Here is a 16,897-nt window from a genome sequence, read left to right as displayed (position 1 = left end):
AGGATTTTAAAAGGACCACAATATCTCGGAGAAAGTTTCAGACTTTCCCGTTTTCATGGTTTCTGACTGCGCAGGAACCTTGAGGAATACAAAGTCACCTTCTGCAAAGGTCACCTTTCTTCGTCCTTTATCCGCATAAGTTTTAGTGTGATCCTGAGCGCTACGAATGCTCTCACGTCCGGCTCTGAGCATATCATTCATATCTTCAAGGAAATCCTTGACAGATTGAATCTTCTCCTTTTCTAGGCCTACAGCCATTGGAGATCTCAGCTGGAATCCATACATTTTATGAATGGTGTAAATCCAGTCTCACTGAGTGTTTGGAGCTGTTATAGACAAACTCCAATAAGGGCAAGTACTCTTCCCAATTAGATTGCTTCTTACTAACATAAGAACGCAACATATCCTCTAGAATTTGGTTAACTCTTTCAGTTTGACCATCAGACTCCGGATGATCTGCCGTACTCATACTCAGAGTAGTATCCAACTTTTTGAAGACTTCCCTCCAAAAATGACTATTGAACTTTTTATCTCTATCTGACACTATATCTGCGGGCAGGCCATATATCTTGTAGAGATGTTCAATAAAGAGTTTTGCCAACTCTGGCATTTTTACAGTTTTCTTCGTGGTAATAAACTTTGCCAGTTTAGTTAACCTGTCCACTACCACCCACATTGAGTCATTCCCTCGACTCGTCTTGGGTAAACCGGTAATGAAATCCATGGAAATGCTTTCCCATTTCCCTTGAGGAATCTCCAGCGGATGGAGTAGTCCTCCAACCTTAAGACGTTCATGTTTATTGACCTGGCACTTACTGCATTTCAGCACATAAGTCTGGACGTTCTTAAACAAACTAGGCCAATAAAACTGTCTTTTTACTAGTGCATAGGTCTTCTGAATCCCAGGGTGACTCGCACTTGGACTATCAAAACTATACCCCGAAGACTCGGCTAGCCTCTCCGGACTAACTCTCGCTTCGCTACCCGCCGCACCTACGGCCAGTCTCTCTGGACTAGCATTACGTGCCGGCGAGGAAGGTGGGCGAGGCTGTGACAAAGTGCGTACGCGTACAGCGTGCGAGACCTCTGTAAAGACAGGATCATGCTCACACAAGCCATGATTTGGTATTTCAACCAAAATCTTAAGGCAAATTTCATGCCTTGATTTTGCATCATGTCATTAGCACAGAAGCTAATGTACTGGAGAGCATTTTAGTAGCGCAAGTTCTTAGACCATGCTACTAGATATTTGTAGACTACGCTACCATGTTGCATCACCAACTTGTTAAAACTTCTCCTTGGAAAGCTCTACGGTTATAGGAGAAATAAACTAGAGCCAATCTAATCATGCATCACAAGGATTAGTTCTAAAGCTGAGAGATACTTTCTCTCTTAGAGTAACATCTTTACACAAGCATATGCTCTAGAATCTTGTTGAGTTTCTAACTACCATCAATCTACGGATGGTTAAACTCCACTCTAACTCAGAGTAAATGTAACTTTTTGAAGATTTCCCTTCAAATATAACAATCAAACTTCCTATCTCTTATGCCATACTATCTTTGCGGGGGCCATATAGTATGCGGAGATGTTTGATAAAGATTCTGGCACCACTACGGGTGTCTGGAGTTACATCCAATCACTTACAACTTTTTTGTTGCTATTACCAGACACATCCATTCAAGTATTGTCTGGACTCACACAACTATTCGAGTTTATGTGATATTTGAGGATATCCCTCCTTTCCCTCAAGAAAGGTTTTTGTCCTCAAAAACTCTACTGTCAAGCGGACTACGCGCTAGTGTCATAGGTCCAAGAACAAATCTAGACCATGTTTAATATCATATGTTATATTCTTGAGTCCTTCCAAGAAACTTTTAAACATCTTGCAACGAAGATGTGGTATAGTGTCTACGCACATATGGTGGTACTATTGATAAACTGCTTTGCAACAGATCAGTGGTTTCACACTTGTAACAAAGTGCTTCATTGTTGCATATTATTACCCTTCATAAGCGGTTACACACTTATGAATTATTTGGGTGGGTTGTACCATCTATCAAGAAAAATTCCAAACTACTAATAACCACATTATCAATCCACAGACAGATAATGACTGAGCTTGCTGCGAAGCCCTAGGTTGCTAGATAATTGATGGTAATTACACAAGCCCAATGTCTCATTACATCATACATTCAATATAAATGCAAAAATCACAGTACTTCGTGATGATGAACTTAGGAATTTCATCCTATCCCTGTTTGGTCTTGGTATGAAGTATCTATAAGAACATTATTTGCTGCCTCCTCATTATAGCGGCAAAGCTACCTACCCATCACAGGTGGCAATCTCTACCAAGCTATAACCAATGACAAGCAAATAAACGAGTACTCTTGTAAGAACTTCATAACTATATCTCGCACCAAACTCATAATCACTACGGATTAAATGCCAGGGCTTGCAAAATTGAATGTTATCTGATAGGTAGAGGGGATCATCAAACTACGGATGACCTCGACAACTCACTAGGACTAGTGATGTGTAACTTTTAAGTTACTCCATTCTCCTTGATTATTCCATACCATCGAACAAATCGGTCCCTCGATTTGAGCAACGTCAACATATTTTTGAGTACCTTGATACTCATGGATTGTGGCTCGGTAATTTAAAATGTTGATCTAGACACTCGAGGATCTTAATTTTATTAGCAGCTATGTATTAGTATAGTGAGTAACTACGTACCCACTATCATCACACTAGTAGCTCCGTACTAGTCTGTGAGTAACTCCGTACCCAATGGTGTACCTCCACCGAGTGGGAGTAGCATATACAACCATCTATAACAAGATGCTGAAGTCACTTGCTGCTAAGAAGTGACTACACAAATTGACCCCTCCATTGCACATTGCAGTACAATCTCTGGTATTACAACATGAATTTTTGGACGTCCTTATCATAAAGGTCAACTAATTAACTAGTGCATAGGTCTTGTGGAGTCTCGGCCGACCTAACCACACCGAAGTCACCACCTATGTACTTTAACTCCGTAAAGTACATGGTCTTCATCTATCATCTATGGAAAGTTGTAAAACATTCCTGCGATGGTTTTTTATTACCCTAAAATTATTGTGCACTATTTTAGTGTGAAGAGCTTTTTTCTTGGGTACCATGGTTCACCCCAAGCTCATCTTTTGCTAAATTCTCCGATTTAACAAAAGATATGTCTGCCTCCGAACACTCCAGTTCAGCCCCACACTTTGAGTTTACTTCTTAATACTCCGATTAAGTCAAAACTCACCAGATACAGTAGGATTTACCACTAAGCTCTCTGACTTAGCCTTCTATCCTAACTCAGCCCGAGTTTATGTACACTACATATGTTGGATCCGATACTAACAACAACCAGGCTCGTGTCTGGAGTGAGATACTACTCACTATTGCCATGTAAAACCTTATTAAATCCTAGAAATGCTCCACTTATTCCCCAGGGGTCATACGACTTATAGGGTTTACACGCACATGAACTTTGTAAGCAAAATAGCCTGTCATGCAATATTACAATTGCTTATGTAGGAAAGTAATATATTTTCCAAATTCATATGGTAGCAACTAAAATGTGCTCACAATCGCACACTTATGTTGAACATAGGCAAGACTACGCTTGCAAAATGCTATAGGGCGTCCCCCATGCATGAAACTGTTCAACCAAACTAGTCTTACTGCTAACCTCTAGATTTAGATCACTCCGGAACTAAATCACTCTGTTAGCACTAGTACACCATCATGGTCTTGCTACCTAGAGCTTCTCCGAACTCTGTAACTGGGTTTTATCCCAACTTATGGCTCTATTTGGTAATTTTCAAAGTTTAAATTTTATCTTGCACACTTTATCACTACAGACAAGTGTACATACAGACCTGCCAAAGAGTCAAGTTACATGCACAAGCCTTGGCGTCCCATTCCACCAAGACTACAATCGATTCCATGAGAATTTGATGTCCCATACCATCAAATTACCACCAAACCAATTGATGTGACATATAAAAAGGCTCTTTCCCCCCTCGAAAGATCACCACAAACTCTCGAGCAGTGGGATGTGGACGCATGGCAATAAAAAGAAGAGAAAACCATGCTAGTAAGTTTAAGAACAGTTCTCTTCGATCAAATTTTATAAGGACATTGAGCATTACATCTCAAGACTATACCCCTTCAGATTTACCTTTGATTTCTACAAATCAATCCTAAATCTGCTATTATTATCTAGGCGTATGCTAATCCTTCAGATTAGTACTCCTAGATAAACCATTCAATTGAGTACTGCTAGCAGCACTGCTAGCCCCTTTATCCCAAGTAATACACACCTTAGGGATTACTTTGACAAGGCAATCTACATGACTAAATCAAACTAGTCACTACTCTCTAGGCCCAAGTAGTGACACTATTTTGTTACTACCAACAAGGGCCAGCTTGCCTCTATGTGCCAAGGCTCTCTTGTTGCTACAAACAGTAAGCAACTTGTTTGGACACAAGGCATAACCACATCAAGACTACGCTTGTACATGGTTTTCATTTGCCAAAGTTTATCACAATCTTCTAGCATCTGTTAAAAGATTGTGAAGGGTTATGAGCACTACGGCTCAATTAGGCTTACCTTGATTTCTCGTGATAAGCACTTCGTCTAATTTGGGCACAACTGATGCCATTGCCGGTCCTCTTAGCCCAAGTAAAACACACCGCGTTTTAGATTTACACTATAGCCAAACTACGTGACTGTGATGGTCAATACTTAGTCTATGCTCAGCTTAAATTTAGTCTCTTTAAACCAAATGTGTGATCACCACATGTGCTACTTTTGAGGCGTTACGGCCATAGACGTGTTCACTAGGCACAACGGCCATAGAACGGCTCTCTCTCTAAGCACTACGGCCGTGGGATGTCTCTCTTAGCACGCAGCGCTACGTCCATGTGTGGTGGGTCTCTTTCGTGGAAAAACAGGCACTACGATCACACGGCGCGACGGCCGTGTTGGGTTTGTTTCGTGGGGTGTGCCGTTGTTTTGTGTGTTTTTTTTAAACATAAAATAAAATAACGGGCCGTGCCGGCCCTCGTCGCTTCGAGCGTGGCCGCCCGCCCGTGGGGAGTGTCCTTTTGGCCGAGTCTGGCCGCCTGCTGGGCTGGCCGCCCGCTTCATTTTTAATAAATTAAAAATGAACAATTTAAATATACGTTTTTTTTTCTTTTTTCGCGTGCTGGTGGTCGGCTGCTTGATGGTCGTTGCTGGGCCGCCTGGCCGCCCGCTGGGCTGGCCGTCAGCCTGGGCTGGTCGCCTGCTGGGCGCCTAAGGCTGGCCTGGCCGCCTGCCTGGCCGCCTGAGCTGGCCGCCTGAGCTGGCCGCCTAGCTGGCCTGCCTGCCTGGGCGCCGCCGTGGGTGGGATTGGCTGCCGCCGCCGCCGCCCGGCTGGCTTGGCCTGGTTGGCTACGCAGCATAGGCAAAGGCGCCCACTTCAACGTGGTTTCTTTGATCCAGGAAATCGCCCCCCCACGCAACGCAGTCTTTCGTGGGCTGGTCTTCGCCCACCCACGCTACGCAGGCCATTTAGTTCAGCCCCCCCACACAGAGTTAATTTAATTGGGCTTGTTTTCGCCCCCCACCCCCACACACAGTTGTGGGTTTCAGCAGTCATTGTGGGGCTGGTCTGCACCCCCCCCACCTTCCCACACACAGTCTATGAAACGAATTCAACGCAGATTCAACGCAGAAAATTTCAATCGCATAGAAAAAAAACAAAACGAATTTCGCTTACTTGGTTTTGCTTGCTGTGTGTGACGGGGAGAGAGAGAGAGAGAGAGAGAGAGTTCTTTTTTTCCATTCTTCCATGGCCGCCTCCCTCCACACCCTCTGTTCGAGATAAGGGTGAGAAGATTGTGGATGAAAACCATCGAGTGGGCTTCGGTCCCCCGTTCACGCGCGGACTCTCACGATCCCCTCGAACCATGCTCTGATACCAGTGTTACATATCCGTAACGCCGCTACGGGCATTACCACAAGAGGGGACGGCCACTGGCTCACGTAGTGGGCTTCGGTCCCCCGTTCACGCGCGGACTCTCACGATCCCCTCGAACCATGCTCTGATACCAGTGTTACATATCCGTAACGCCGCTACTACGGGCATTACCACAAGAGGGGACGGCCACTGGCTCACCACCCAGCCATAGAGGAAGAATGAGGATTGCCCCTCATCCCCCAGGCTATATAGTGTGTGGCCTGCCGTCCACACTAGCCTGGCCGCCCATGACTCCACATGGGCGTCCTCTCCTACTGAACCCCGGACATGGCCATCCGGTCTGCCATCGGTCTCACAGGCATTACAGCCTACGTGACATGTACGGAGGAAACTAATGATGATGAGCCATTCCAGAATGAAGTGGCCGGACCATCCTATAGATCGAAAATGCCTAGAAGAGCCAATGTTGGAAGAGGACGAGGTCTAGGTAGGGGGGAGTAGCTCCTCAAAGACCAAGGGCGGATCCAACCATAGATCTTAATGTTACCACAAGGATGGATTTGTTGAATATAGCTGTAGAAATGAGCCAAGGAATGGTCAAGGAACTAGACACTGCTCTAGAATCTAGACCCTCCCAGATGAAGCCACACATCATTTCAAAGCTCATACAAAAATTATCTCAAGATGGGGATCTGATTCAACATGTCGAGAACTCCATCTAGACTTTGATATGATCTAGTAATCATAAAGCATGTGAAGACTATTATATTCAACTTAAAGATATCAATGATTAAAAAAAATCAAACTTCTGATTCCTCAACATTTCTTGTAAGATTTATGATATCCAGCATAGGGAAACTAGACTTTAGTGCTTTGAGAAGGTTAAAGGGAGGAGTTTGGATTCCTTTGAACCTTGGTATAGGATTAGTGCCCTAAATCCTTTTGTAAGAGGATACTACTTGTCTTTAATATATATATATATTTAGGGAAAAGCCATGGAAAATCCATCTGCCTTGTGTGATTCCCTACTTGCATGTTTGAGGGCAAGACATTGCTTTCTAGATTATCTTTTAGCTTAATCCTTTAGCTCACTGAAACATTTCTCTACGTTGTGGGACCGATTGAATTTAGCAACCTTAAAATCAATGACTATCGTATCTTGTATGTTTAAGGTGAGGCATCTTTGAAGCAAACACTTGTGCTGTTGCACGAGCTTCTACATGCGATCTTTTTTTAAATTTTTATGAGTCTTTTTCCAAATCTCAAGATCATCACACCAAGTTTATAGCATCAAGATCACACCAAGTTTATAGCATCAAGATCACTACCATAGCAACAATATATTTACCTATCACTCAAGAAGTTTACACATAACCTACATTATTTGAGGTGCTACACTATTTAAGAGAAAAAGGGGACTCTAAAGGGCTTAAATACATACATTAGATTTAAAACTTTTTTTGACTATAGAATTTGGTACTTTTGACATTAGAAATGAGCTCAAAAGGCCCAAAAATGGTAGAATCTATTGCAAACATGCCTATGTTCTGACCATCTTTCTTTAAATGATGTTTAGGAAAGAGGGGTGCTACCATCCTAGACCATCATCGCCAATGTTGATAGTCCAGGGGATGGCAGAAGTCCTCTTTCCTGAGCATCAGCTAGAAAAAGATTGGCATTGATGATCTAGGGAAGGACTTGCAACACCCCTCTTTCCTGAACATCAACTAGAAAAAGATGGTCGGCGGAACACATGCGTGTTTATAGTGGACTCTATCATTTTGGGCCTTTTTTGAGCTCATTATTGATGTCAGAAGTGCCAAATTCTATACCCAAAAAAGTTTTAAACTTAATGATAGAATTTTGGGACTCCTTGAGAAATGAGCTCAAAAGGCCCAAAATGGTAGAATCAACTACTAACAACGCAGACAGTCTAGGGGCTGGCAGCACCCCTCTGAACATTATCCAGAGAAAGATGGTTAGAACCAGATGCATGTTTGCAATCGATTCTACCATTTTGGCACTGACAGTCTAGGGGTTGGCTGCTGTACCCCTCTTTCCTGAACATGAGTTGGAGAAAGATGGTCGGAAAATAGGCATGCCTACAACCAATTCTACCATTTTGGGCCTTTTGAGCTTATTTTTTATGTTAAAAGTGCCAAATTCTACACCTAAAAAAGTTTTAAATCTAATGATGGAAATTTGGGACTCCTTGAGCCCTCCTTTTTAAAAGTATGCCTCTTCTTTATTTTAAAAACTTCTCCCGAATGATCTAGAGTTCAAAAAAATCTTGTAAGTTTTAAAAAAGCTCACACATAGAATCTCGCAAAAAATTATTATCCTTCTTGCTCCACTACTACTACTACTACCATTATTGCCATCTTTTCTTCTTTAATTCCTTGTTTTCATGGACTCTTGGAGTACAAAATTGGCCATGACACTTATAGAAAAATGTATGCAATCCATAACAAACGTGGACTTTTCTCTTTTTGAGGATGGCCATCTCTTCTATCTAAATGGTTATGACTATATCCTTGTTTGGTGTTTCATCCTAATATAGTTTATAATAACCTCCTTATAAAACTTTTTATGGACATGACCGATATTTATTTTTTAACCTTTGGATAGTTTGGAGCAAGTAAAAATTGACCCTCAATCATCCTCATTAACGTTGTGCTCACCTCAAATAAGTAGTGGATTGACTTTGAGGCTACACAAATACTCATCTAGAAACTTGCTTACATCAGCATCATGGAATAACTTAGTCTAAATAGATGATTTCTTAACTTAGTCTAGATAGATGGTTGCTTAACATTTGGAAAGTCCTATTGGTGGTGGATTTTTTTCTCCACATCTTTCACTATGGATGAGAGGATAAGAAGTAGGGGGTAAGAGGGTAAGGGACAAGGCTGCAAGGATGAGAGGAGGAATTGAGGTAAGAGAACTAGGAGGCACCTCAAATAAGTCGTGGGGATGAGCTTAGTCTAAATAGATGGTTGCTTGACATTTGGAAAATCCTATTGGTGGTGGATTGTTTTCTATGCATCTTTCACTATGGATGAGAGGATAAGAAGTAGGCAATAAGAGGGTAAGGGACAAGGCTGCAAGGATGAGAGGAGGACTCAAGGTAAGAGAACGAGGAGGCACCTCAAATAAGTTGTGGATTGACTTTGAGGCTGCACAAATACTCATCTAAAAACTTGCTTACATCAACATAACGGAAGAACTAAGTCTAGATAGAAGGCTGCTTAACATTTGGAAAGTCCTAATGGTGGTGGATTGTTTCCTCCACATCTTTGACTACAGATGGGAGGATAAGAAGTAGGGGGTAGGAGGATAAGGGACAAGGTTACAAGGATGAGAGGAGGACTCGAGATAAGAGAACTAAGAGGAACTCTTAGATGCTATGGGAGTATCAAATCCACATGCACAAAGATATAGAGGAGATGCGCAATGTCTTTTTAAAGTTTTTAGCCATTTAGAAGAGGTGATGTGTAACATGCAGTGCATTGATTATGAATGGATGCTATATTTAGAAGAGGTGATGTGTAACATGCAGTGCATTGATTATGAATGGATGCTATATTTTATAGTTTTATATAGATTTACTTTAGCCTTTAAATTTTATTTATAACTATGTAAAATGTACTAAAAAGGATAAAAATCAGGATACATTACTACATCCTCTTATTAGAGCTATTAATGTGCCTTGTGCCTTTGGTAATAAATGAAGGAATTCCATACCTCTCAACACCCCTATCCTCATTCAAATATGGCTCTTCTTCTACTTATGTGACTTCTCAACTTACATAACCCTGAAAACTTTAGTAATGGATTATGGAAAGAAAATGTAAGATGGTACAAAAAGGAGATTGTTTTGATACTCAAAAATCACATATAAGGGATTCTCATATTACCCCTTGAATGCATGTGATATCTCTGCGATATATGGTTTTTCTATGGAGTCAACCCTATGAACACAACAAATCTAATGTGGGTAATAAAGCAAAACCCAAGTACTGGTGGATACATTTGTTAGTTTTTTTTTCTAGCATTGTCTTTGTTTTTCCAATTGGATTTTTAATGTTTGGATCTTGTTGTTGTCAAATATATCAATCATTATTAGAGTGAAGTGATTATGTCGATGCACAGAGAGGCTCCTTTAGAAAAGAAGTGTAGAGTCGACGGGTGTGTAGCTCAACTGGTAGAACCATCGTCGGGTTCCATGATGAGGACCTGGGTTCGATACCTAGGGACTACACGACGGACGACAGCACACATAGCACGCACAAATGCACCCTCCCGAAAAAGAAAAGAAGTGTAGAGTTTGGATTGGAAAACATTTACGTTTAGAATATTACAGTTGCAAGAGAAAATGGCATGGGGTGGTGGTGGCCTAGCTAGTTGCTATAGGTGGGGATAACATGAGAGGGGTGATTTATCATCTCGTAAAAAGAAGTCCTTGCTGTCGTTGGGGGGGCTACTACTGTGTAGTGCATACTTTGCCTCTCTTTTTGTAAAGTAAAGTTAAAGAATGATGGTGGAAGTCAAGTTAGGCGACGACAAGGATAAAAATCATGATACCTTATTATGTGTACATCTTCCTATTGGAGCTATTAATGTGCCTTCTGCGTTTCGTGAATGAAGAAATTCCATACCTCTCAACATCCCTTTCCTCATCATCAAATATGGCTCTTCTTTTACTTAGATGACTTCTCAACTTACCCTCAAAACTTTCGTAATGGATTTTGTAAGTCGGTATAGAAAAGGAGATTATTTCAATATTAAAAAATTACAAATAAGGGATTTTCAAAATACCCCTTGAATGCATGCGATGTATAGTTTTTCTATATAGTCAACACCTAGTTTCAGTACTAAAAAATCACAGATAAGGGATTTTCAAAATATAGTTTTTTGATAGAGTCAACCCCTTAGCAACAAAATAAATCTAACGTGGGATATAATAAAGCTAAACCCAAGTACCTGTCGATAAATTTGTTGATTTTTTATTTTTTGAGCATTGTCTTTGTTTTTCTAATTTGATTGTAGAGGTGCTGGAGTGTTTTTTTAATCAATCATTATTAGAGAGAAGTGATGAAGTTCATGCACAGAGGCTCTAGAAAAGAAATGTAGAGTGGACAAACTTCTACTATATTTGAAAAAAGAAGTGTAGAGTTTGAAAAGAAATGTGGAGTGGACAAACTTCTAGTGGTATATGTTAGGGTTGGGATTGGAAAACATTTACGTTTAGAATATTACAGTTGCAAGAGAAAATGACATGGGGTGGTGGCCTAGCTAGTTGCTATAGGTGGGGATAACGTAAGAGGGATGATTTAGCATCTCGCAAAAAGCAGTCCTTGCTGTTGGCATGGGACTGCTACTGTGTAGTGCATACTTTGCCTCTCTTTTTGTAAAGTAAATTTAAAGAATGATGGTGGGAGTGATGTTAGGCGACAAGAATACTCCTTGGGCTTTGTGATGATAGAGACGACCAACCAGCTTATATAGCCTTGGAATAACCTGCCTACAATCACCATCTGAGAGCTTCAAGTGATCTCCAACACTCTGATGAGCTATGGCTTCCTCTCTCCTTCTCAGCCATCCCCCCACCATCTCACCCTCTTCTCCCAACAAGCTGCCCACCTTCACCTTTATCAATGCTAAGCGCAATTTGCCTTCATTGATAGAGCGCCAAACTAAGCCTTACAATAGCGGCAATATTGCATGTTGGGGTAGCCAATTGGGGAGATTAGCTACAGCAAGAGGGAGGGTTGTTTGCCTGCAACAATCAAGCAGCAATGAAGATGGTGAGGAGAGATCAGAAGCATCAAAGAGAGATGATAAGCTTAATGGCGAGATTATGAGAGGTGGTGTAGCGCATGAAGGGCGGCGCAGAGATGGCCGTGGTTTGGATAGGCGTGAGCTAATGCATGGCGCCTCCATAGCCGGCGGGCTATCACTGCTCACCTCACAATGCAATGATAGGGCTGCCTTTGCCAAGCCGATTATGCCTCCTGACCTTAGCAAGTGTGGGCCGGCTACCGTCAACACTGCGCCGGGGCAGCCAGCTGCCCCGACTGAATACGTAAATTGCTGCTTGCTACTGCCCACGAAGCCGATCGTCGATTTCAGACTGCCGGCCAACCCCAGGGTGCGCAAGAGGCGGGCCGCCCACACTGTGGACGAGGACTACATCGCCAAATACAACAAGGCCTACCAGATGATGAAGAACTTGCCCAGCTCTGACCCCCGCAACTTCATGCGCCAGGCCGACATCCACTGTTCCTTCTGCAACGGAGCCTACAACCAGCTTGGCAGCTCCACCAACAAGATCCAGGTCGTATATCGTCCTTTGTGTTCTTTAAAAAAATCCCATCTGATTAAATTAAGATTAGTCGATTAGTCAGATTGACTTACTGTAGTGGTCAAGTTTGTGACTTATAACCTCTAGGTTATAAGTTCAAGTCCCACTAGGCTCCCTCATGTTATAAAGGGATACCTATGCTCGCTTGATGTGTTTGGTTGCTCGGGCTCTTGCCCCTTGAACACTCGAGTGACTCCTCCTCCTCGGGTGGTGGATCATCCGAGATAGGAGGATCCATACGAGACCCCTCCGTTGTTCCAGCGCTCGACTCATTGCAGTGGTCATGGGGGATGCCTAATTCGTGGCTCTTGCCTGATGGTAGGTGGCCCTTGTCCGACCATGATAATTGGCTAATTATTGGAAGGGAAAACCGGCTCCACCCACTTGAGTGGGCCCTGGGTGTGTACGAAAAAAAAATTAAATTTAAGATTAGTCATATTTTCAATCAAATAATCACATAGTCTTAGCCATAGTGTTATTTGGAAGTGCCTAATTGATCTTATATATTTCATATTGGTTTAGACCACAGTCATATACCATGTTTTCTTACTAACCATACATATAGAATCTACTTCATATTGGTTTAGTGCAAAGTCATATACCATGTTTTCTTACTAACCATACATAGAGTTGTCTTCGAATTTGCTTCATATTGGTTTAGACCAAAGTCGCATACCACATTTTCTTACAAATAGTCTTGGTTGTTTCTTAGCTATTTATACAATCCACAATTTGAATCAAACATTCTAAAGTTCTCATGGCATAGCGTAAAGAAGATTGCATTGAAGAATGAATAAAACTATGTAAAGTCTTTACCATTAATTCATTAATGGGATCGCCACTCTTCCATTGCCGTCTTCCCATATAATGGCAATATTATGGGTTGTAGACATGAATGGTTTATGCACCGAAGAATACTTGGATATTGCAACAACACTTTACTAAATTAACTTGCTTTTAAAGATACATTTTATTACTATAGTTTGCTAAGCACATAAAAGAATAAAATTTCATCCATTCTTTGTTTTTTAATGCAGGTTCATCCTTGGATTTTGTTTCTCACTCAGATTAGATTAAACTAGCTATCCATGGTCATTTTTCTATTTGCTTATGTTCATCAAGAAAATCTCTTTTCATGTAGTCATACACCACATTTTCTTACTAACCATACAAATAGTCTTGGTTGTTTCTTAGCTATTTTTACATTTAGAATCTACAATTTGAATCAAACATTATAAAGTTTTTGTGGTAAGGTATAAAGAATATTGCATTGAAAAGAACAAATAATTTAAGTCTTACTATTAATTCATTAATGGGATCACCACTTTTACATTGCCCTTTTCCCATATTATGGGTTGTAGACATGAATTAATGGTTTATGCATGGATGATTACTTGGATATTTCAACAACACTTTACTAAATTAAATTACTTTTATAGATACGTTTTATCATTATAGTTTGTTAAGCACATCACAGTACAAAATTTTCTTCCATTCTTTTTTTTCTAATGTGGGTTTATCCTTTGGATTTTGCTTCTCACTCATTTTTTATTAAAATAGATATGCATGTTAGATTTTCTATTTACTTGTGTTGATCAAGCAAATCTCTTTTCATGTAGGTTCACTTCTCTTGGCTATTCTTACCGTGGCATCGATGGTACCTCTATTTCCATGAAAGGATTTTGGGCCATCTCATTGGCGACCCTAATTTTTCCCTTGTGTTTTGGAATTGGGACAACCAAACAAATGCGGGTGGCAATATTATGCCCACCATGTTTACACAAGAAGGCACTGCTCTTTATGATGCCAAGCGCAACCCAAACCATCTTCCCCCCACCTTAAACACTTTGAATATTGCAGACATCTCTGATAACCCCTTGCCAAATGATCAAGTCATCCAAGACAATCTAAATATCATGTACCAGTCTGTTGTTACTGCTTCAACTCCAGATCTCTTCATGGGTAAAAAATACAGGTAATTTTTAAAGGTCCTTTTTGTTTTGTGGAAAAACGCTAGCCTTAGACCAACCAAGAGTATGCATGAAGCAAAGGCGCATTACTAGCTAAACATACATGCACACATGCATATGCATGTGAGCATGGACACATATAATACACTATGCACATAGGCATATGCTTGTGAGCATGGACACATATAATACACTATGCACATAGGCATATGCTTGTGAGCATGGACGCATACACACTTAGGGGGGAGGGAGGGGGAGGAGCGAGGGGACCTTACACTACATTTTTAAGGACAACTTAGTAAGAGGAAAAATTGGAGAGAAGGGAATGCCTAGAACCCTTAGCTAGAAGACTTGACCGTACCAATACATATGAAAACTCACTATGGTTTGTCATAACATTTTTATAAGGGCATGTATGTCTTTTACTGTTTTACTCTACAAGCTTAACACACTTGGATTCAACATAAGTGAGAGAAACAGCCAATGGATGGGTGAGATATTTTCATTTTGCTTAAACACTTACGATGTCTTGGGGGTACAAATGTTTAAGTTATGAAGACTTTGAGAGATGTTAACCACCTTTAAGTAATGTACTTAGAAAGTTTCTAATTAAAAGTCATTTTCTAGTTATTTTTAGTAGCCACAATTAAATTTGACACGATGTATATAACACAATTTGAGAATTTAAAGCTTCAATCACAAATAGTTAAGTTGGTTTATATAGAGGTTTCAAACTTCTTATATCTTAAGACATTTATGGTAGAAACTAGCTCACCTCCACCTGATATTCAAATGAGGAAATAGGCACACTAACTCCCACACTATACACATGTGTGCTAACTTTTATCCAATAATGTATGTTAAACTTGCAAACCTTCACAACTAGACTAGCCTCCAAGATAAATAAATTTTCGACAAGTGTTTTCGGCAAGCGTAGTACACATGTGGATAAATCTTTGAGGCTCGGACAAACCTACTCAGAGGGAGGGGCAACCTTCTTGAAGGGGAAACTTCCCTCCAAGTAGGTTTGTTCGAGCCTCCAAGATTTATCCACGTGTCAGAAGCCAAAAACACCAACCCTAGATATCGGGCAACGCTACAACTATGCACTAGAAGCCAAAAACACCAACCCTAAATATGGTATCCTCGGGCAGCGCATTGAACTCTTATCATCTCTTACAGAACAGAGAATGACATGTTAATGTTTTTTTTTGTTCTTTTGGATACTAAACCTAGCTTAGAATATGAAAAAAAAGACTTTCACATTTCTTAGAAATAGTATGATGATGGAACTTTGTTCTTTTGGTTTGAAAAAGTGCTGGAGATCCTGAACCAAACATAGGGGGGACATTGGAGAACGCCCCACACACGGCAATCCATGCGTGGACGGGAGACAGGCAGACCTATTTGGAGGACATGGGGAACTTCTACTCGGCCGCAAGGGACCCCATCTTTTTTGCCCACCATGCCAATGTGGACAGGCTGTGGGCGGTCTGGAACAAGATAGGTGGCCGCCGTCGCGACCACACAGACCCGGACTTCCTCGACGCGGAGTTTCTCTTCTACGACGAGCATGCACGCGCGGTACGTGTGAAGGTGAGAGATGCTCTCGACTCCTCCAAGCTAGGGATTACCTACGCACGTGCCAAAGCAGACCAACTATGGTTAAATTATCAACCCCAGCCTTTATCATCAACGGCGGCGCAGCCACCGCCCACCACTGCACCCACTACGCTAGGGCCGGCGTCGCAGAATGCAAGCCCTGTCAAGATTGATAAGAAGCTGGCCACTCTCGCCGCAAGGCCCTCTGCAGTACCACAGGATTTGACTGATAAGGGCTTGGATGAAGAGGATATCGAAGAGGTTTTGGTCCTGGAAGATGTGCAGGTGCCTCGCAACGTCGTCACCCACCTTGCCGTCTTCATCAACTTGCCGGATGCCGATGCTCAGACGCCCCTTTCCATCGCTGAGTACGTGGGCTCCTTCGTCAACATCCCCCACCTCGTCGGTGAGGGCATGGATATGACCACGCGTACGCTTACCATCAGATTTGGGATCACTGATAACATCCAGCGGCTCGGCATAACGGATCTCTCCAATCTCATAGTCACGGTCGTGGCTAAGGTTGGCGGTACAGAACTAGTGCCCATTACAGTCAAGGGGATCAAAATAGAGTATGAGTGATTGATCTCAAAGAAAGGCCACTCTATTTTGATGATTTCAAAGAAAGGACTCAGCTATGATCCAGTACAAGTTTTTTTTGAGTGTATGTTGACTTCTTGGATTGCATTTTTTCCCCACATTAGTGTCAGAAATAAAGTTTTTTTCTAACCAGTGAAAAAAAGATCAGTTTCAAGTCCAAACTATTTTATTGAAAAAAAAAAGCATAGAGTAATCGGTTTTTTAACTAAAACTTCAAATTTTTGAATCTTTAAATTCAAAGATAGTGAAAATTATACCCGGTTTCTCTCAATTTGAGCCGTGAATATTGCAGTAAAGGATGTTTATTTTCTGACATTGCCCTACACCTAGAAAACATTGCTCAAGTATAATTATTT

General features: G+C 41.4%; 1 protein-coding gene across 1 annotated transcript; it reads left to right on the top strand.

The window, feature by feature from the left end:
- The first annotated feature begins 11,514 nt into the window (after nt 1-11,514).
- On the top strand, nt 11,515-16,702 carry LOC147621827 (polyphenol oxidase I, chloroplastic-like). Its single transcript, XM_086822850.1, has 3 exons — nt 11,515-12,342; nt 13,989-14,344; nt 15,656-16,702. Exons 1-3 carry the CDS (start codon nt 11,581-11,583, stop codon nt 16,521-16,523), a joined length of 1,986 nt encoding a protein of 661 aa, XP_086678976.1. The 5' UTR covers nt 11,515-11,580; the 3' UTR covers nt 16,524-16,702.
- Nucleotides 16,703-16,897: the final 195 nt, after the last annotated feature.

This window comes from Cibotium barometz, chromosome 29 (genome assembly GCF_041138505.1).
Source record: "Cibotium barometz isolate CiBa-2024 chromosome 29, ASM4113850v1, whole genome shotgun sequence".
In the NCBI taxonomy this organism is placed as follows: Eukaryota; Viridiplantae; Streptophyta; class Polypodiopsida; order Cyatheales; family Cibotiaceae; genus Cibotium; species Cibotium barometz.
This window is presented reverse-complemented; position numbering and strand designations above follow the sequence as displayed.